This window comes from Choloepus didactylus, chromosome 8 (genome assembly GCF_015220235.1).
Source record: "Choloepus didactylus isolate mChoDid1 chromosome 8, mChoDid1.pri, whole genome shotgun sequence".
NCBI lineage: Eukaryota > Metazoa > Chordata > Mammalia > Pilosa > Megalonychidae > Choloepus > Choloepus didactylus.
Window position 1 is genome coordinate 63,106,549 of NC_051314.1, and position 21,995 is coordinate 63,128,543.

The 21,995-nt window shown below is 38.5% G+C and overlaps 1 protein-coding gene across 3 annotated transcripts in view; it reads left to right on the top strand.

Moving 5' to 3' along the window:
* MDM1 (Mdm1 nuclear protein) overlaps positions 1 to 21,995 on the top strand; it is a 106,156-nt gene that overhangs the window by 62,998 nt on the left and 21,163 nt on the right. Inside the window, exons 2-9 of one of the 3 annotated variants that reach the window (XM_037845951.1) lie at positions 7,591 to 7,845; positions 8,485 to 8,612; positions 10,991 to 11,105; positions 14,470 to 14,897; positions 15,820 to 15,954; positions 18,341 to 18,511; positions 19,648 to 19,751; positions 19,830 to 19,929. In XM_037845951.1, coding sequence (XP_037701879.1) covers positions 8,586 to 8,612; positions 10,991 to 11,105; positions 14,470 to 14,897; positions 15,820 to 15,954; positions 18,341 to 18,511; positions 19,648 to 19,751; positions 19,830 to 19,929 — 1,080 coding nt within the window. In that variant the 5' untranslated portion in view covers positions 7,591 to 7,845; positions 8,485 to 8,585. Of the gene's footprint in view, positions 1 to 7,590; positions 7,846 to 8,484; positions 8,613 to 9,818; positions 9,971 to 10,990; positions 11,106 to 14,469; positions 14,898 to 15,819; positions 15,955 to 18,340; positions 18,512 to 19,647; positions 19,752 to 19,829; positions 19,930 to 21,995 lie in introns of those variants that run through there. The other 2 variants (XM_037845952.1, XM_037845953.1) reach the window with 2 other exon arrangements.

The following is a 21,995-nucleotide window of genomic DNA, read 5'->3' on the forward strand; positions in this document are numbered from 1 at the left end:
GGTTACACACTTACAGTCTTAAGGCCATAAAGTGTCCAAGGTAACGCATCAACAATCGGGTACCTTCACTGGAGGATGGCCAATGGTGTCCAGAAAACCTCTGTTAGCTGGGAAGGCACATGGCTGGTGTCTGCTTGTTCCCAGGTTGCATTTCAAAATGGCGTTCTCCAAAATGTCAGCATCAGCTTCCAACGGCCGTCTTCAAAATGTCTTTCTTAGCTACAGCTCCTTCTGTCTGAGTTTTCATAGGGTTCCAGTGAACTAATCAAGGCCCATACTGAATGGGTGGGGCCCCACCTCCATGGAAATTATCTAATCAGAGTCATCACCTACAGTTGGGTGAGTCACATCTCCATGGAAACAACCTAATCAGAAGGTTCCAATCTAATTGACACTAATATGTCTGCCCCCACAAGATTGCATTAAAGAATATGACTTTTTCTTATATGCAAACAGCACAGATGGTGTGCCATTTCTAAACCTAGGCTACAAGAGGCCTTGCACACTTTGCTCTTCCTCTTGGAACTCTTCCTCTGCCATGAGAACAATCCAGGCCAGCGTCTGGAAGATGGGAGACCACACAGAGCAGACATGAGTTCTCCTAGCTGATGTCATCTGAGTCCAGCCAGCCTCTAGATAACCCATCAGCTGACCACAAATGCATGAGCAAGCTCAGCCAAGAGCAGCAGTACTGGTCACCTGACCCAGATTCATGAGTAATAACACATAATTATTGGGCTTTTTTTTCCTTGGCTTTTTTAAAATTCAATTTTATTGAGATTGTTCACATACCATACAGTCATCCAAAGTGCACAATCAATTGCTCATGGTACCATCACACAGCTGTGCATCCATCACCACAATTAATTTTTTTCAATTTTTAGAACATTTTCATTACTCTAGAAAAGAAATAAAGACAAAAAAGAAAACTCAAATCCTCCCATACCCCTAACAACCCCCTCTCCATTTTTGACTCATAGTATTGGTATAATACATTTGTTACTGTTGATGAAAGAATGTTAAAATACTACTAACTGTAGTACATAGTTTGCAATAGATATATATTTTTTCCCTATATACCCCTCTATTATTAACTTCTAGTTACAGTGTCATACATTTGTTTTAGTTCATGAAAGAAATTTCTAATATTTGTACAGTTAATCATGGACATTGTCCACCACAAGATTCACTGTTTTATACATTCTCATATTTTAACCTCCAACTTTCCTTCTGGTGACATAAGTGACTCTAAGCTTCCCCTTTCCACCTCATTCACACACCATTCAGCACTGTTAGTTATTCTCACAATAACATGCTACCATCACCTCTGTCCATTTTCAAACATTTAAGTTCAACTTAGTTAAACATCTGCTCATAATAAGCAACTGCTCCCCATTCTTTAGCCTCTTCTATATCCTGGTAATCTATATTTCATGTCTATGAGTTTACATATTATAATTAGTTCATTTCAGTGAGACCATACAATATTTGTCCTTTTGTGTCTGTCTGACTTATTTCACTCAAAAGAGTGCCCTCAAGTTTTCTTCATCAACCCATTTTTTTAAAGATGGTTTTGTTCCATCCTAAGTAAATAATAAATGGTTCCTTGTATAATCATGTATTTATGCATTCACCACCATCATCACTATCTATATAAGGACATCTCCATTTGAAGAAGGAGGAAGAGACAAAGAAGGTAGAGAGACAAAAAAAAAAAAAAGAAAGAAAAAATGACAGCTAAAAAACAACAAAAGGAAAGATAGAATTAAACTAAAGTACAATAAAGAGTCAGACAACATCATCAGTACCAAGGGTCCCATACCCCTCCCTTATATCCCCCTCTTATAGGCATTTAGCTTTGGTATATTGCCTTTGCTACATTAAAGGAAGCATAATACAGTGTTTCTGTTAACTATAGTCTCTAGTTTGCATTGATTGTATTTTTTCCCCAATACCACCCCATTTTTGACACCTTGCAAGGTTGACATTCATTTGTTCTCACTCATGTAAAAACATATTTGTACATTTTATCACAATTGTTGAGCACTCTAGGTTTCACTGAGCTATACAGTCCCAGTCTTTATCTTTCCTCTTTCCTTCTGGTGTCCCACATGCTCCTAACCTTCCTCCGTCAACCATACTGACAGTCATCTTTGTTCGGTGTACTTGCATTGTTGTGCTATCATCACCCAAAATTGTATTCCAAACTTCTCACTCCTGTCTCTTCCTATCTATAGTGCTCCCTTGTAGAGCAGGTACGGTACGTTGTTCACAAACTTTGTCATTGTCTGTCAGAGAATATTTTAAGCTCTCCCTCAGTTTTGCCAGATATAGGATTCTTTGTTGGTGGTTTTTCTCTTTCAGTATCTTAAATATATCACACCATTTCCTTCTTGCCTCCCTGGTTTCTACTGAGAAATCTACATATAGTCTTATCAAGCTTCCTTTGTATGTGATGGATCGCTTTTCTCTTGCTGCTTTCAGGATTCTCTCTTTGTCTTTGACTTTCGATAATCTGATTATTAAGTGTCTTCGCATAGGTCTATTCAGATCTATTCTGTTGGGGTATGCCACACTTCTTGGATCTGTAATTTTATGTCTTTCATAAGAGAAGAGAAATTTTCATTGATTATTTCCTCTATTATTGCTTCTGCCCCTCTTCCCTTCTCTTCTCCTTCTGGGACACCCATGATATGTATATTCATGTGCTTCATGTAGTCATTCAATTCCCTGAGATGTTGCTCATATTTTTCCATTCTTTTCCCTATCTGTTCTTTTGTGTGAAGTATTTCAGGCATCTTGCTCTCCAGTTTCTAAATGTTTTCTTCTGACTCTTGAAATCTGCTGTTGTATGTCTCCATTGTGTTTTTCATCTCCTGTGTTGTGCCTTTCATTTCTATAGATTCTGCCAGTTGTTTTTTCAAACTTTCAATTTCTACCTTATGTTCACCCAGTTGTTTTATTTATATCCTTTATCTCTTTTGCCATATGTTCCCTGAACTTGTTAACTTGGTTTTTGAATTGACTTAGTATATTTCTTTGAAAATCTTTAATTGATTTTTTCATTAAAGTGAAACAATATCTCCACTGTATCTCAATTGAGTGTAAATTTGTTCCTTTGACTGGGCCATAGCTTCATTTTTCCTAGTGTAATTTGTAGTTTTCTGTTGTCTAGGCATCTGGTTTCCTTGGTTACCCCAATCAGATTTTCCCTGGCCAGAATGGGTTCAGGTCTCAGAATGGGGCTATATTCAGTGTCAAGTTTCCCTGAGGGTGTGTGTTAGAAGACTGACAGACTTTCCTGTGAGGCCTCTAGCTACTGTGCTTTTTCTAACCTGCTCAGCAGGTGGTGCTTATCAGCCTGTCACTCCCCACTGGTGTAAAGAGGTGTAACCCCTTTAATTCTTAGCTTAAGTTGTTTCTGGTTTAGTTGTTTTCCCCCAAGCCCTGGGGTCTGAATTCTGAAGGGAGGGGAGGCACTAGAGCTTGGCCCCATCTCCTTCCTCTTAGGGAAGATACACCCCTAGGGAGTTTTCTTCTGCATTTGAATTACTCCTTTGTCTCTCTGACTCTGTTAACTCCACCCCTGTCTGTGTCAGAGTGCTGCAAACTGAAAATTGCTGAGGCTTTCTCCATTGAGCCATTCAGGTTGAGAGAGAGAAAAAGGGAAAGAAAGCCTCTTTTCAGAGCCATTCCATGGCCCCCCAGTTTTGCCCATTGGCAAGAGAGAGCACCCAGTCTTCTGAGCTCCCTTTGCTGAGGCACAGGCATTTTCTGGCTCTCTAAGGTTAGTTGTCTCTAAAAGCCTCTGTATTTTTTCTTTAATTAATTTTTTTTCCATCAGCCCCACCTCTTCTAGTGACCTCAGGGTACTTTGCTGCTTGTTAGGGGTTTGTCTACGTTTGTAGCTTGTATTCAGCAGTTCACATCTGTTAATTAAAACTCCAGTTGGAGCTAGGTTGCACTATATTTGCTTGCTCTGGGAATGCAGCTTTCTCCCACAGCAAGGTCTTGCAGCTCAGCCTGCCATGGGGGGAGGGGGCTCCTGGTGCAGTTCTGCAGTTTTTACTTATGCTGCAATCTCAGCCATTCCACCCATTCCAGGTTGCTGTACGATGTGTGGACAATCATGGTTGTCCCCCAGCAGTTGTTCCAGATTATTTACTAGTTGTTCTTGGTTATTAGTTGTTCCTGGGGACTAACTAAATTCCACACTTCTTTTATGCCACCATCTTGCCCCCCCATCCTCATGATTATTGTTTTAAGCCTCTGCATTTGGTGGTAGTTTGTTACATGGCATTATTGTGGCAATAGACGATTGATACACATGGCTTAAGGAGTCATTGGGAAGGCAGAAGTAGTAGAACCTAGGGCCACATCAGAGAACAGACTTACTAAAGGAGCCTGCAGTCAGGAAGTTGTAGAGCCAGGAAACTGCCTGCTGAATTGAGGAGCCACTTGCTAAAACCACTGGTTCCAGAACCACATTATCTCAACTATGATCATGAAGCTGCTGATAAAACTGCTGACTCCAGCGACTCTAGCACCATGCTTCTGCTCCGCCATGAGTTACACCCTCACAAGATGCCTTGTGCTCTGCCTCTGTCTCATCAACTCCATTCATACAAGGGCTTCTGATCAATGGAATGGAAATTACACTGGAACCTCAGCTGCAAAGGGGTCTGTGAAATGTAGTTTTTACTTTTCCAGCTTCTGCAGTACATGAGAAGGAGGTTGGAATGGATTTGGAGTGAGTTAGTTCTCAATGTCTGCCACAACTATGATGAACTAAAAGAAGCATGATTTCTAAAACATATTTCATAGATAGTAATCAATGATACTGAACCAATTTCTTTAAATTTGTATACCTTATTTTACAATTGGGCATACCACTCTCCACACTGTGAAACATCGTTAATTCAGTTACTAGAAGTTGAGAAACCTAAGGATGAACAACATGGTACTAAGATTTCATGAACTTTTTGCCCCAGCAAAATTCATAGAAAAACTTCTAAGTCACTGAGGAGAGAAACTGCCTTTATGTTCTGAAAAACTCTTGGTCTCTTATTGATACTTGATATAGTATTACTATCAGAACAGTAATCTCTGAAGGGATAATGAGAGCATTTTGGTCTTGATCTGCAATTACTGAGGTGCATATACACTAACCAAATGGTAAAAGAACATTTCAAAGTCTATTTTGATGTAACTGTAGAGATTTATGAGGTTCTTAGGAAGGTTGGTGGGTAGTATCCTCTAATCTGGCCTGAAGACATGGCATGTGGATTTAAGTGGTCAGAGAATTAATGCTTGCAAATCTGCAGAGTTAACAATTCTAGAAAACTCTGTGTTCCTTTGGGTGCTTTTGTAGGAATGGCAATTTAAGACAACAGATAATCAGTGAAGAAAATGGAAGGCAATTCTTAAGATAACAGAATTATCATCAGTGAAGGTGTTAAAATGAAAGGAATTTTGTGCCCCCAGATTTTGTTACCCGTATCTTGCTCAGCTGAGGCACAACATATTTTATGGCATGTGAGGCTTGCAGTAGTTTATGCCTTACTAAGAATCATTTTAGTCAGCTTGGCCTTGTATGGAGAAGAGTCCTTCAGGCTCATGAAAAAAAAAACAATTTTAAAGGCCCTGTTGTCAAGAGAACCCTGGAGTTCCTCCAAAAGGTGCCCTACTGATCCAAAAGCCAGACACTCCTTTGTAAACAAAGGCATCCCGTGGCTAAAAGTCTGGAGGGAAAATTGCACTTGGCTCATCGGTAAGTCTTAATCACAGGCCCTGTTTATTCGAATCTTATTGAAGTAAATGTGAGGAATCAGCAATTTTGCATCTGAGACAGAATCCATTGATTTAATTTTGTCATTTTTTTTCAGTTGTGTGGTCAGAAATTTATTCATACTAGGAAAAAGCAATTAATAACTATGGAAAATGCAAAAGAAAGTGGTTGTCAGACGGCTTGCTTTTTGGGAAAGGCTAACTACAAGATTTACTAAGGAAAGCCCATGTTAAGTGAGACCCAAGAGGAAGTTACAGGGCTAAAGAGAGTGTTTAAGCTTAGAAACTGGAATTTCAGTTACTTTGTAAGGTATTTCCAAGAAGAGTACACATATGCAATTACAAGGCTGGTGTATCACAAAATTGATAAAACGGTGGTTCCTAAAACAGCTATTATTATAATTTCTGAAGCAGCAACGGGAAAAAAAGATAGAGAGAGAAGCTGAGCGCTCTAAGCATGACAGAGAGCAAGTAAGTTACCTTTTTGGGACCTGATCATGAGCAAATGTTAGTTAAAATCTTCCCAAGGAACTTCGGGCATGGATTCAGCTACTGAAGGCAGAAGAAAAGAGAAAGTGAAAGATCCTCTAGATCAGGTGTTTCCCAGGATGGAATTTAAAAGCAGCTCCTTTATCCTGCCTGCTCTTTAGCCCCAATCTTGGATCAAATTTTCTGGCACTAAACTTAAAAGCATCTTCAGAATATCAGGGTACTCACGGTTAGTCCCTTCCTTGCGTCCTTCTTTCTATTCATTACCTGTGCTCTTTCCTTTCCCCATTAGACTGTAATCATATTTGATGCCAGGGTCCATGTCTTACTCATCTTTGTGCCTTTATTGTCCAACAGTATTTTGATCTTATCAGGTATAACACATTTTTTTTGTTGTTAAATAAAAATAAATACAGACAGAAGCAAATACAATTCTTCCATGTGTCAGTTGCTACTGAGGAAATGTTGAGAGATTCTTAGATTGTGAAGTGATCAAGTTCTACTTTTAATAGAATGAGTACTATATGAGTATATTTATACTTCAAGGACAAATACAAGTTGCTTTAAAGGATTTTGGTGTTTTTGTCTCTGAAAGAAGCAACTGCCTTCTTGTGATACATGTAAATCAAAATGAATATTAGAGTCAATGGAAGGAGTTTTTTGATGTAAAGAGAATAGCCTTAACAATAAGTGCTATCAATACCTTGAAGTTTCCATATATTTATAAGTAAGCTGCTGCTTTGAATTAGTCTTATGAGTAAGGGAAAAAGTGCCTGTGAATGTTGCCATTATGTGACATCACATGACACCATTTTTTTCCTTTTCTCTCTCTTTTAAATCTACATGCTCTTTTATACCTTGCTTCTTTCTTTGAGATGGTTCCATAGTAGTTCTTTCTTTGAGATTGTCCCATATTAGTTCATAAAGAGATACTTCTTTCTTTATAAGGGTTGTATGGGTGTGTACAACTTAATATGCTATTGTCTTTCAGCTCCAATCATACCTTCTATACTCTGCATTGTGAAGCTTGGTCTGGGACTCTTCAAACCACGTGGCTGGCTCTCTGTTAGGTCTGTGACTAGAGAACATGAGAGAGAAACTGGAATGTTCTTTATTTGCTTGCTGTTTCTCTCAGCATCACTTTAATAATGACCTGTTACCCCACAGTGGTGGTAGTTTGAAAAATCCCTCTCTCCCTCCTTTCTTCCTTCCCTCCCTTCCCTCCTTCCTTCTTTTCTTCCTGTCCCCCTTTGTTTCCTTTTCTTTCTTTTTTCTTTTTGCATTCCTAGAACCTGCCCCATTTTGTCTCCTCAGAAGCACCATCACCAGCTGGGCAGTGACCCTTTTGCAGAGGGCTGACCATCTCTGTGAGGACTCTCCTGCAAACCTCTGAGTTCTAACACTTTTGGGCTCACTTAATAGAGGGTAACAGATGACCACAAGGGTTCAGCAGGTCAAGGAGACTTCGTGTATCTGTCCAGTACCTACGGTCAATGGATACTCAATAACAGCAAAAGTGGATGTGATCATCCACAGCAAGAGAGTCAGCTACGGTTGTGTGACTTATCGGTAAGTGGCAATGCCGCTGGGAACACTGTATATGCTAGTTTTACACATGTGACACATCCCCTTTGGGACTCTCCCAACACTTGGGTACTGGGTCTGTTTCCTGCAGTAGCAAAGGCTAAGGGCTGGCAAAACACAGGCGACAATTCTCAGCTACTAGTTTGTCTCTTTTTTCATTTCTACATCTTCGCCTCATAAACGGGTAGGCCTTTGTTTAAAAATAACAAAGTAAACTGCCCTTCTGTGAGCCCTTATAATGAGTCTTCAGCAAACCTAGATTATAGCTAAGGTGCTTTTACTATCTGCTGTTTGATTTTATTGTCGTTTATTCCCTACTCAGCAGAGCTCTATTGCAGCTATCATTGCTCTTATTTAGTCAGGGTATAGCGGTCTGCTCACTTATACTTATTTTACCTTAGCATTATGTGGTAACAAAGCTGTGTATACAACCAGAACTGTGTGTTTCTTACCCTGTAAGATCTGGGATGCCTTTCTGCGGAAGACTTTTATGTTCCATGGTGTCTCCTTTGCGCCATTCTTAATTTACACGACAGAGCTGCTGTCATCCCCAATTAACATTTATCAAGGGCCCCCTGGATGCCTGGCTGCATAGGGACTAATTAAATATTCTCTTTGTTTCAGATATCATGTAGCTCCTTCAAATGAATTTTTAAGTATCTCACTGCTGATGAAGAAGAACAGAGATATCAATTAGGATTCTGGAATACAAGTCTTTGCAGAAAATGCTTAAAGGAGAGCACCCAGGATGGGTGTTAATATTTGAAATCTTAATAGAGGGTGTACTTTTTTTCGTTCAACAAATGAGAGAAATAAAAGGCACTTGTATTCATTGTTCCCGGAATTCTGGGGCCTGGAAGCATTCTTTTCAGGCATTAAGCCTTCGATCATCCCATTTTCCTCTTCATTTATTCAAGTTCTTCAAATCTTCAGGGCTGAGTCTGAATATTTCTTCCTGAGGTGTTTTCTAATCCTCTCTGCCCTCAGGGATGACTCTCTCTTCCAAATTCCTGTAGCTATTATCATTTACACATCTCACCTGGAAACCCAGCACATGCTACACTATGCTCGGTATTATTGAATACACACATGTTCATTTTTCCAAACTATATTAGAGAACTGTCCAGACAATTTATTTCTTTCCCAGTCCTCAGGGTCAACACCGTGTTCTGTCAATGGTAGAACACCAGAAATACTTGTTGATGGTGATGGCCATAGTCTATTAAAATTAGACGGAATTTTATTTTTAAAAAAAGGGTAAGAGGAGAGACAAGCCTAAAGCTTTGCAAGCAGTGACTCAGGAGAATCTTTAATAAAAGTTTCCTAATATAAGTGCTGAATGTACATTTTTGGGGGAGCAGTAGGATTGGGGATAGAAAGAACATCATTGGGAGAAGACAGCAGTTTGTCTTCAAGATCCAATACAATTTTTTTTCAACCTGCCTAAGCTGTATTAATTTTTTGGCCCATCCCTTTTGATGTCTCAATAAGCAGTGTAATGTGGCTGTCCGTTGTAGGAACTGAATATTCAGAAGAACAGACTTGACATTTTCTTTTCACAAAAAGAACCATTCGGTTTCATCACACACTTTGGAATTAAGAACAAACCATCATGTTTTATGATATCAAGAAGTTCGGCTCAGCGAGGGCAAGCTCATTCCACCAGAACGCAGACACGTTGTTGCGCAGCAGTCGCAGTACTAAAAACCTTCCATCCCTCCCCAGGACGAAGCTCCCGCGTGGCCCCGCCCATCCCGGTTTCCCGAGCCTCATTGGTGGTTCTTCCGCCCGCCATCTCTTTTTAGACTCCTGCTTTGGCACGGGAGATGGGCGTCTCCCTTCCGGGCGCTGATTGGTGGAATTCTAATAACTGCACGGGAATATCCGAGTCTCTATTGGTCCTTAGGCTTGAGAATGGGCGGGGAGTGACAGAGCGACAGGGCTCAAGGAGGAAAACGCGGAGTGCGCCGGCGCGTAGTCTGGGACGCCGGGTTGAGGCTTTTGCTAGGGAACTTAGTGTTGTCGCCCCGCCCCCTCGGGGCTCTTTGTCCCGTTAACTGTCGAAGTGGCGGGGGCTCCAGCGCTGGGAGACATGCCGGTGCGCTTTAAGGTGAGGCCGGGGTCCCCGGGCCCGAAGGCGGCTGGGAAGAGCCGCGGCGGGGCGGGTGCCGGGCCACTCGGGCTGTCTGCGCCGCTGTCCTCTACCCGGCAGAGGCTTCCAACCCCGGAATCTCCCGAGGTCCAAGAAGGTGCTCGTCGCCTCGTACTTAGCTCTTGAGCTCACACAGACTTCCAGGTTGCCGTGTGAAAGCGTTGGATGGTATTGAGATAGGGTTATTTTGGGTGATCAGGGGAGTGGAGATGGGAGGAGGGCTCTTTATAATGAGAAGTAAATGCAACTTCAGATTGGGAAACATATGGCCCGTGTCAGACTAGTATTTAACCCCTCTTTCTTTTAAAACTTTAAAGTCTGTGTGTCTGTGTGTGTGTCTTAAAGGCTTGAGAAGTGGTTCCTTAGTAGAGGCAGGATATGAGAAATACGCTTTTTTTTTTGTTTTTCCATAATTGTGCATTTGCTTGTTAAACGGTTTGTTAAAAGTTCCAGGTAGCTGGTAGCTGTCAGGGCCTAGCCCCTTTCAACAAAACAGGTGACCACAGCATTCCACGAATCCTGTCTTATTCTTGTATCTTAAGGGGTTGTATCCAGAATCGGATGGGAGTTTGTTTTTCTTTGGTTGACATTGCCAAAATTTCTAATAGTACTAGGCATAATTGATAATCTTGTGTACTAGGTGAGAATTTAGATATGATGAGGATTTAGATTGTCACCCATTATCAGACATGAACTCAGGTTTTGGAATCAGCCAACCAGAGAAAGAAAGGGTAGCCTCTCTGAGTTTTGGATTCCTGCCAGTATCTGCCTGGAGTGCTTGTGAGCATTAAAGGAGATAAAGCATGTGAACTACTTAGCACAGGACTCAGTAAATATGAATGCTCACTAAGGAGCTCTTCTGTGTTTATCAATTTTTAAGGCTTTGAACTCTTTGGAGGTTCAGAAATTGTTTTTACTGATGTCTGCTTTACAACATTCATTAATTGCATTGTACTCAAATTGTACTTTGCATTACAGGGACTGAGTGAATACCAGAGAAACTTTCTGTGGAAAAAGTCATATTTGTCAGAGTCCTATAATCCTTCAGTGGGGCAGAAGTACCCATGGGCTGGACTTAGATCAGATCAGTTGGGTAAGTTGAACAAACTAATTGTCATTATAACTTGAGTAAACCTTGGTCTAACTTTGCAAAACCATTTATTCTAAATTATGAAGCATTAGTGTTGTTCACGTGACCTGGTTGACCCACTTATTTGTTTAACAAATAATTATTGAGGGTTTACTATGGGCCAGGACTGTTCCCAGCTACTAGGGATATAGCCCTGACCAAATCCCTTAAATATGGGGAGAAACAGACAGTAAACAAGTAACTCAGTAAATAAACAAGGAGATTTCAGATTGTTATATGAAATCATGGGGTAATGTGATAGATAACTTGGGGAGGGTTGCATTGGAGGAATACTTTATATGGGATGGACAGGAAAAGCTATTCTGAGGAGGTGACGTTTGAGCTGAAACATGAAATCTGAGAAGGGACAAGCCTGGAGAAGAGTATCCCCAAGGTCTTGAGGACGGGAAGCTTAGGTAGGTTAAGTAGTTTGTCCAATGTTCACAACTAGGAAGTGGCAGAACTGTGATTTGAAATCAGATCTGTTTTGTTAAAAGCCCATGAGTTTAGAGCTCACATTCTTGTCATCATGTGTGAAACATGCTCCTCCCTGTATCACTATATGCCAGGGAAGTCAGACCCCTGGGCCAAGGTTTCCCAGAGTGTGGTAGAAGGAAAGGTAGATAGACTTGACTTTTGAACTTGCTTGCTTGATTGTCCCTCTATAAAAGAATATAAGATCTCTGAGAGCAGGGCTTTGTTTGTCTTATTTACGACCCTGTTCCTGCCAGTACTTAACAGAGGATCTTGTCATACTCTATAGTGTTTATTAAAATTAATTTTTGGAAGAATGAATCATCATGAGTTTGAATCCACAGTAGCTGTGTTACCTTGGGCAAGCAGCCTGTTTCACTAAGTAGAATAAGGAAGCCCACTGCACAGGATTGCTGGGTGGAATTAAATGAGATTGTGCATGTTAAGGGCCTGGCGCATACTCGGATCCGTGCTTGGTGCCTAATGTGTGGCATGTGTGGGGAGAGTGCCTTGGCATGGGGTATGTAAGCCCCTCAGATGTTAGGTGTTTGAAGCCAGGGAAGTTAGTAAGATGAGGGAAGTGTTTCCAGGATTAGATATGGAGAACAAAGGGAAAGGTGGGCTAGAGTGGGTGGCTCTTTCAGGGTTCCTCTTAGTCTAGGGCTGGACTTCAGAGACTGGGTGTCCCTGCTTCTCCAGCATGGTGGTGGAAATACCCCCTACTCATAATCCTCTTTCCAAATGACCAGAAATTCATGGTTCCTTTAGATTCAGAATCCAAAATTAATCTCTTTCAAAGTATAAATATTCAGCAGAGGGCCTAAGGGGATATTGTGACACAGAGGAATTGATTAACTAGATAGCTGCCTCCAATAACATTTTAACTTAGATCAGCTACATTTTGGGTAGGGATGAAGAAATGAGACAGTGGAAGCAGGGTTGCTTTGGAGCATGGTACATTATGAAGGAAGGCATGACTGAGGTGAGACACCTTAATGGAGAATTTTAGGTAACACGTGGGCTCTGCATACCTAGGTGTTGGGGATGGGAGTGAGAACTCCAGAACATAGAGAAAGGGAGGTGGGCAGTAAGCAAAGAACAACAGCAGTTTTATCCTTTTGAAGTTGTGTCTGTTTTTCCCTGGAGATTTCTGGTGCTGGGAGACAAGAGTAGATGACTTGAGAACCTCCCCCTTTCATTTTAATCTTCTACCAGAAACCTGGCTCTGCATTAAAGCAGAGAAGTCTAGGGCAGTGGTCGTCAAATTTTTTGCTTTCGTACTCCCTAAAAGATTTTGAAAATCTTTGTACACCCACCCACATTTTTAAGCTGCTGTTTAATTTTGATTGTGAGTTTAATGGAAAGTTTCAAAGGATGTAATTTCCAATATATAGGATACTGTGTATATATGCTTTACATATATTTTGTTGATACTTTGGAGCTGCTGATTTAGCTAATGCAATTTATAGAAGATGTTCATCACATAATTGACAAAGTCAATCCTCATTGAGAAATTAACCAGACAAATCAGATTATCTGTGACAAAAAGGTCCAACTTTAATATTCAGTTCAAATAAATGTGTTAATATGTGTTCCCCGTGACAACCCTCCTCTCACACATGAATTTTTTTGATTCTAAGATAGGTAGATGGAAAATGTGTGGAGTTGCATGAAGTAAAGTGCAGCCCCTTTGTTATTTTTAATCTCTACCTTCTTTGCTGTCAGTTATTCTCCCTCAGGAGTTATGCTTTCTCAGATTATCTCTTTCTTTGTCCCTTCCCCCCCTGAGATTTTTTAATGCCCTGGGGTGCTGCACTGTAATAAGTTTCAGCTGATTGTGAGATGTGCCTTTCTTTTGTGAAGTGGGAAAAGTAAGATTATGAAAGAGGCAGAGGGAAATAAAACTGCAGCTGGCAGGTGCAGATCGCAAACAGATCAGTTTTAGAAAAAAAAAATTACATATGGAAGTTGACGATTTAGGAATTTATTCCCTTCAGCTGCCCATTCCTAATTACTCCCTTGACATATATGCACCCAATTTGAAGACCACCAGTCTAGAGAAGCCTCATAAAGATGGGGACCCTGGGTTTAATGAGCAAAACATACAAGATAGAGGCTAAGGAACTCTGGATATTGCCCCATGCCAGATTTTCTGTCCACTTCCTCTTTCCTTCCTTTATGGTCTTAATCTTCCTTCCCTACCCTGCACAGTCTTCTTTCTTTTTAAAGAATGGCTTCAAACTAGGACAGTATCTCAGTAGATGTCTTCTGCAGAACTCCTTTTACCTGGGGAGAGTGTTAAGTTTTTTAGACATTTGCTTGCCAGGCAGAACTACAGAGAAGTTGTATCTTAGCTCTTGTTAAAAGGGTTCATTGTTTTCAAGTCTCAGGAAGTCAAGGCTAATATAGGACTAAGATCCAGCATAATGACATCTCATCCCTTCTTATCTTGGTCTGGTCTGCATAAGAGAAGCTTTGTGACAAGTTCCAAATTTTGACAGCACTAGGGCCCATTGTTCTATTAAGTAGCACAGGAAAGTAATTAAAAACTGAGGCAGCATATGCTACCTGGCCTGCCAGGTCCATTACGTTGCGATTCTAGTGACTTCTATTAGGATAACTTGAATGTGTGACCCCAATTTTAAATTTTTTGTTATCATCAAACTTTTAATACTTCTTTACGGTAAAATTTAAAACTGTATGTCAAAAAACTATTTTTTTAATCCTGTAAGCTGAAGAGTATTTTATATATATAACTTTTTAAATTCTATCTCTTCTCTCATAGGTGTTATTAAAGCTTGTCTTGGTAATTCTGTGCTTTGCAGTTGCTATTTTTGTATACTATGTTTTATAGGTATCACGAAAGAACCAGGGTTTATTTCAAAAAGAAGAGTCCCGTACCATGACCCACAGATTTCAAAATCTCTTGAGTGGAAGGGAGCTAACTCAGAGAACAATGTGGTTTTATCACCAGAATCTAAAGGCTCAGAGACACCAAAAACACAAGAGGCAGATCACAAAGAAGATGTTAACCAAGGAAAAGTTCTCACACTGGAAACCTTCAGGGTTCCCAAGAGAACCAGATCTCACTCTGCAGACTCCCGATCTGAAGGGGCTTCAGATCTTGTAGAAAATGATGAGGATGTAATAACACACCCTACACCAATTAAAGAAAATGCAGAACTGGAACACTCAACCAAGCTAGCAGACCATACATCAGTTAATGAAGAAGGAGAACTGGAAGTCTCTACCAAGCTTCTTTCAGAAAAAGTGGATAATGGGGTAGGCATACTCACTATATACTTCTTTTCAAAAATATAGATTTCTTGTGGGATTCGTCATTTCAGTAATGTTACATTTTGTGATTAAAGATTTTCCATTGTTGTTTTCCTGTCTAATTTCTATAAGAGGCTGTAAGAGACTGAAGTTCTATTCTTAAGACTTACTATTTTGTATTGGGTCTATTAAGATATCCCTTCATTGGGCGGGCAGCCTGCCTCTGAGTTTTAGTCATCACTTGAGTCCTGAGGGAGAGATGAAGTTGAGGCAGAGAAAGGGAGTAGGCCATTACTTCTGGCAGCAGTGGTGAGCTGAACTTCTACCTAGCCCCTTTTTGGTATCTTATTGTGTACCAGCAGGAAAACAAACAGAATCTCAATTGACAAAATGCGAAAGGAAGGAGAGTTCTGGCTGGATCTCAAAGATCTTGCCATTCTGCTCTCTTATGTTACAGCTGGCCTGTGGAAGGCCCCCGAGAGCACTTAAACAGAGGCTGCAGGGACCCATGCAGGGATCTCGCTGCTTCCCACATTTCTTTCTCCACTCCTCTGCTGCTTCCTCGTTTCAAGTTCACTGCTGACTGAAACTACGGAGAGCATCTGTGGCTTTTTGAGGAAACCTGGGCTCTCATAGTAGAAGCAAGGGAGGTGATGTTTGAGCCTGGTGGACAGGGGAAGGGGTGCCCACAGAAATGATGGGTGGATAGGACAAGGTGCTATTATTTCTCAGTAACAGATTTAATTACAAATAATTGGTAGGAGGGGACTGGGAGGTGTATCTTTTTCTGGGATATGTAATAATTCCTTGGTACTATTAAGAAAGGAATCGGAAGTGTTTTGACATTTTAAAAGAGATTTTTTTATTTGTTGAAAAAGTTTGAATAGAAATTCTTAATGCCTTTGAGTGGGAATTTTTTTTCCAACAGTTGGATAGACTTCTGCAGAAGAAAGCTGGATTGACTGTTGTTCCTTCACATCATCCTTTGAGAAATTCTGAATATCAAAGGCAGTTTGTTTGGAAGACCCCTAAAGAAGCTGCTCCAGTTTTTGCAGCCAATCAGGTAGTTTAATGGATGTAGTACATATCATTTGCTATATTGATGCAGACTAACATAGAACTAAGGGATGAAAGAAAGAAATTCAGTACTTCTGTAGGCCTAGAAGTAGGTTCTAGAAAAGTAAAAGTGAGCATTTTGCTAAAACTGTCCTATAACTTATGATTTATAGTGGTAATATTATACTGTCCTAGGCTACTGATGATCATTGTTGCCAGATCCATCAAATATTCTAAATATGAGACAGGGTAATGAAAACTTTGAGGACTGGTAAGTTTTTGCATGCTGTAAGATTCTTTTATTTATAAAAGCAAATATATTAAATTGGTTTCTTTCTAAAATGTGTATTTAGTTGACTATTACATTGCATGTTTTCTGTCTTCTAAGAAAGGCATGAATGCTTTGGGTATTTATTTTAATAAATACAAAGTGTGTTCCAAGTAACATAAGATATATAATTTTGTCCTTGTATTCAGACACACAATAATGGCAATTGTCAGTTTAAGTATACGTGTAAAATTTAAAAACCATAATGATGAACTAAATGTGATATTGGATGTTACTGTACCCGTTCACAATTTTAATATTAGATGACCATTACTAATACATGCTCTATCGTATTACTACTATATTCTTCTATATAGTTCTTAGGTCTTAATTCTTATGTATGTTCCTAACGATACTCCCAGGCCTAGGTAGGAAATGCTTCCACTAACTGCCTATGGCAATTTCATCTTTTCTTTCTCCTGGTCTTTGTGTTTTTCTTTATAGACACACACACACACACACACACACACACACACACACCTTCACACATGCTCACACACCCTCACATTCATTTTCTTCTGTATCTCAGATTCTCTTGTGTGGTTTATATACCCATAAGGACTGAGAAGATAATCAGATTCAGTGAGACAATAACATCAGTTATCTTGCATTAAGATAATGATACCACTGATCCTATAAATTGTGGCAGCTTTGGACATAATTGTTATTCAGTCATTTTAAAAACTTTGAAAATTAATATAGTATGTCAGGAACATATGAAATAATATAAAATGATATGTATTCATATCAACCTAATAAATAGGAGCAGCACTTCCGTTGCTTGCTTACAGGTGACTTACATGATTAGTGAACTTACAAAATTATTTAAACCTAGAAACTGATTTTTCAGGCTTTTAGAGTATTTGACCTGTATATTTGACCTGTAAGCTAGAGCTGATCCAAATCAAAGCCCTATGGACAACTTTTATATATGTCAGTGAAAGCATTTGTGTAGAATTGTTATTTTTATAGGATCAGAGTACCATATAAAATAAATCATTACCAATATCTTCACTAGTAGTTCTATGGCTTTCATTAGTGAGAGTTTCAAAGAACTTTTTTTAAATGCAGTTACTCTTTGTTAGTTCAAAGCATATCAGTTTCGGAGTCTGTGAATTGAAGAACTCTGTGACAGAAGCTTTCAGTGCTTGTTGACAAGGGACCTCTAAAAGAACCGTTCAGTTCTATTTTATCAAACACCTGCTTTCTGAAAAGATGTCTTTTATTAACATGTAAGGAAGTCAGAACAATTTTCTAGCAGGGAAGTCTTTGAGGTTATACTGTACCAAAACAAGATGTATTGTTTGGATTTGATCTGTATGAAGATGTGCTTTTCAGCATTATAAAGCGGTAATATATATTATTTGAACTCCATATCTTTTTCAGTTGTTTCCTTGTAAATTGTGGTGATATAGCATAAAATGGAAACCATATTGTGAAATAATAAGTTTAAAAGGAATCATTTAAAAATAGAAGTAATACTTGCCCGCAGTTCCCTGTCTTAAGAAAAAAGCTAAAAATAAGCAAGCAAAGAAAAACAGTGGAACAAATCAAACATATCAGATATTTAAAATGTTAAAAAATTTTCCTTTGTTGCAGGAAGAAAAAGAATTCATGTAAGGAGGAAAAAACCTGTTATACTAAACAACAGAGTTGCCTTATAAAAACAATTTTAAAAGCAGCCACTTGATTACTAATGCACCTATCATAGCTAATATCTGCTCATGTTCTTAAAATGAGCCTGTTATGCTTATCCCATTATCAAACTGAGGGTGGAGGAATGGGGAACTTTGGGGAGAAAAGATAGACACAGGTGTTGCTTATTTTTTTTTTTTTTTTTGACTTAAGCATAATTTGATTACATCTATTATTCAAACAAGTATAGAAAGTTGACCTTCAGTTGTTAAATATGTGAAATGAGCTTACAAACAATCATATACAATTTTGCTTGTTTTGGATCCCATAGTTCAACTTTATGAATGAGATTTTTTTTTAAGCAATTTAAGACCTAAGTTCTGTATATTTAATCAACAAAAATCTAAACTAAAGCAATTTTTGTTTTAAGGTTTTCCACAATAAAAGCAAATTTGTTCCACAATTCAAAGGTAATTCAGTCATCCATGAAACTGAATACAAAAGAAATTTCAAGAGCTTATCTCCAGTGAAAGAACCAAAATTAAGAAATGATTTGAAAGAAAATGGCAATCTTGAAACTGCATTCCCTGAAAATCAGAAGGTATTCACCAACTGTTAACCTTAAACAAAACAAATACCCATGATTTTAGACCCTCATATTTTCTTTCATTTACTACAACCTGAGGTTTTTCTTTTTAAGCTAATTCATTAATTCATTTGTTCATCAAATACCAAATGTGCACTGAGCACCTACTAGGAGCCATGCACTGGGTAGGTACTGAGAATTCAGGGATAACAAATATGCTAAACACCAGCAGCTCTTGGGCTAGTGGGGAGACAGATATGTAAGTAACTGAATATAATAGAGTGTGATGAATGCTTAGCCACACTGTAGGTAATTCCACAATGGAAATGTCAAATGATTGCCTTATAGTAAAATGAGCTCCACAAGTGATGGAAACACATTGTTAAATTAAATAATGGAAATTAAACATATAGACATGCACATGTATTTTAAACCAAAGCTTTAGCACTCCAAATTATAGCCAGTGTAATTCACATGATTTACTTAGGATATAGAAACACCTGCTTCTGTGTGAAATTATAGCCATTTAGCTTGCCGTGTCAGGCTACAGTTGTTATAGATTATAGGTAAATGAGGTGTAAATACTATTTTTGTATCACCTGGAATGTTGATACCTGATATTTTATGTGTTCCCAAAATAGAAAGTTTATGACTAAAAGTAAAGTGATTTCCATATATATTTTTTCTTTTGGACTTATGCCATTCTTGGGGGGAAGAAAAGAGTTGTTAACTTTTTAAGTAAAACAATGTGGTAACTTACTTATTGGACACTACTTTTAATCATGGTAACATAATTACATGTAATTTTAGGATACCAAGGGCAATGTAACAACACTGTTCAATAGATGGTAACATCAAGTTTGTTAATATTTTAGTGTTTTTTTTCCCTAGCCAAGGATCTAAAATCTTTATTGTTGGAAAATGAAGCTATATCCTGAGCTACACTTCAAAAACAACTAGCCAGATATACTAGGTTTAAAACTTTCTTGATTTCTTGATTTTTTTTTATTAATTTATGCTTTATCTTTAGTAGTTAAAACTTTCCTAAAAACAGAAATGTAATACAGTATCTGATTGTAACTTTATATGTGTTTTTACTTTACTGTATCATGTATTTTAAGTGTAAAAAGTTTAAATTATCTCCATTTTAGTGTAATAAAAAAGATGATCCTTTAAAATCAGAAGCAGAGATGGAATCAAAAGACTCAAACCAGCCTAAAAAAAAACTTATTCCTTGGAGACATCAAAGACTTGGGTATGTATTTTATAAGAAAAATATGGTATTTAGATGATCAACATTGCCGAATATTTACTTTCATTTCATTTCTATTAGGAAGGTGAATTCTGAATATAGAGCAAAATTTCTGAGCCCAGCTCAGTATTTATATAAAGCTGGGTCTTGGACATACGTGAAAGAAAACATGCCAAATCAGGTGAGTATTTACAACCTCAGTAAGAGCCCACATTTTCTTTCAGGCTGCATAACAGTTTAACTTCACAAGTTTCATTTAGTATAAGCGACAGCAATGTAAAGATCTGTCATAAAATAACAGCACTAAAAGTAGCAGGAATTTATAGTTATATGTATTAGGCTATGATTTATTTACTTTTTTGTACCACTGGCTTCTTAGACATTAATATTTATTATTATTCAAGTTTTTAAAGTTAAAAACACTTCTAACAATCAATTTATTGTGTTAATAAACTCAGTTTATAGAATTATAGTAGTATAAATTTGATTATTTTATAGCACATAGACCTGCAATCTCTAGACTGAAAATGATTTTCAAGATTAAATCATTTGCCTGATAGTGGCACCCACTGTCCATGTATACTGCTACAGTGTGTAAAAGTAAAAGTAAGGGTTGGGCTGCAGTGTTAGAGATTGTGTTGGGATCCCATGGTGTCTGGGAGAAATTCCGGGACTCTTAAAGAAAGGTTTGAGGGAAATAGTAATCCTAAAGTTTGCAAGTTCTAGTATAGTAGTAGCCTTTTACAATCAAAGGATAAACAGTGGAACTTTTTTGGTTATTATCTAAACAGCATCTTTTAAACCGTATTTTGGCATTTTTCTGCCTTTTCTTTGTGAATAAGCGAAACATTTTAGTTTAGATTAGACATCAGTAAACACCCCCTTCCTTCACCCCTTTCTCCCTCCCCTCACCCCCCACCATGGTATTGTGAAGAGAAGGATAGTTTGGATGGGAATGAATCTTTTATTTAGCTCAGTACTTAAAATTATCCATTATCAGGCTCTGGGGTAAGGTGCTGGCTCTGAGCTTTTGGCATTTTGAGCTGGTGACTACTGCGTTGTTTCTGGAGGTTATTTGATTCCTTCCACTGTGGCTGCCCTTGGTGTGCTTTCTTTGCAACTTGAGTGTGGCTTAGAGGATGCACAGACAGAGTAAAAGACAAAGCTCGAAGGTGTTCACCCTGGTGAAATCAAATTAAAAATACGAGGATCAAGAGCAGCCATGATGGATGAAAGGAATTGAGCCAGCTGAATCCCCAGCAGTTTATGGCCATGGCAGACCTTGGTGAGGAGCTCTGTGTGTGGGGAGTCTGATGGGCTGTGAGGAAAAGCCAGGGGCAAAGGGAGGACCCAGACTATGGCCACAGGGGGCTGGTGTGACAACAAACAAGTCAGCCCCAGCCTGTGGCGCTCAGGAACTTCACTAGGTCTGGGTCGTGAGGAGTTTTGGAAAGATCGTCTCTTAATCTCTGAGACTTCTATAAACTAGGATGAGTTGGTATTTAGGCCTCAGAACTAGACATTTAATACACTGAGAGGATTGTTACCTCTGATGTCTTGATAAGGTGAAATTCTTAATACCCTGCCCTGGTAGAAGAGAACACTTTTGTTGTTAATTTAAGATCTGTGTTTTCAAGGTTTCTTCTTATGATAACTTGGTAAAGTGATTGTGTGTATTTATTTTATTAATTGCTATTGGTGGTTTATTTAAATTAAAGCTACAGTTTTTGGTTAAAATAATTAAAAAAGTATATTGGAGTTAGAAAAGAATAAGAATTTTTAGCTAAGAAGTCAGTTATTACTGATGGTAATAACAATTTTAGTTGGCTAAATTATAGACACTTAATCTGGGCCTTTTTTTACTTAAATCTTAAATTTTTTTACTGGAAGACATTTACTGTATGTGGTTTATTACGTGATACCTGATATAAGGTACCTTCCCTCATCTTCCAAATGAGAGGATCCATTAAAAAAAAAGTTTTAATCTACTTCCATATATATATTTTTAGCGATAGTTGTTTACTTTTATATTTCATTTATTAACTTAGACACAATTAGAATCACATATAAAGTAAAAATTAATCGGTAAACACAGTCCCCCACAACTTTTCATGAAGGAATATTATTCAAACTTTTCAAATACACTTTTGACATCAATGTCTGTGTTATCATTAGAATATTAACTCACTTTTTGAATTGTTACAGTTTTCTAGTCTATATATCATCTTCATTTTCTTCTGTGTTGTT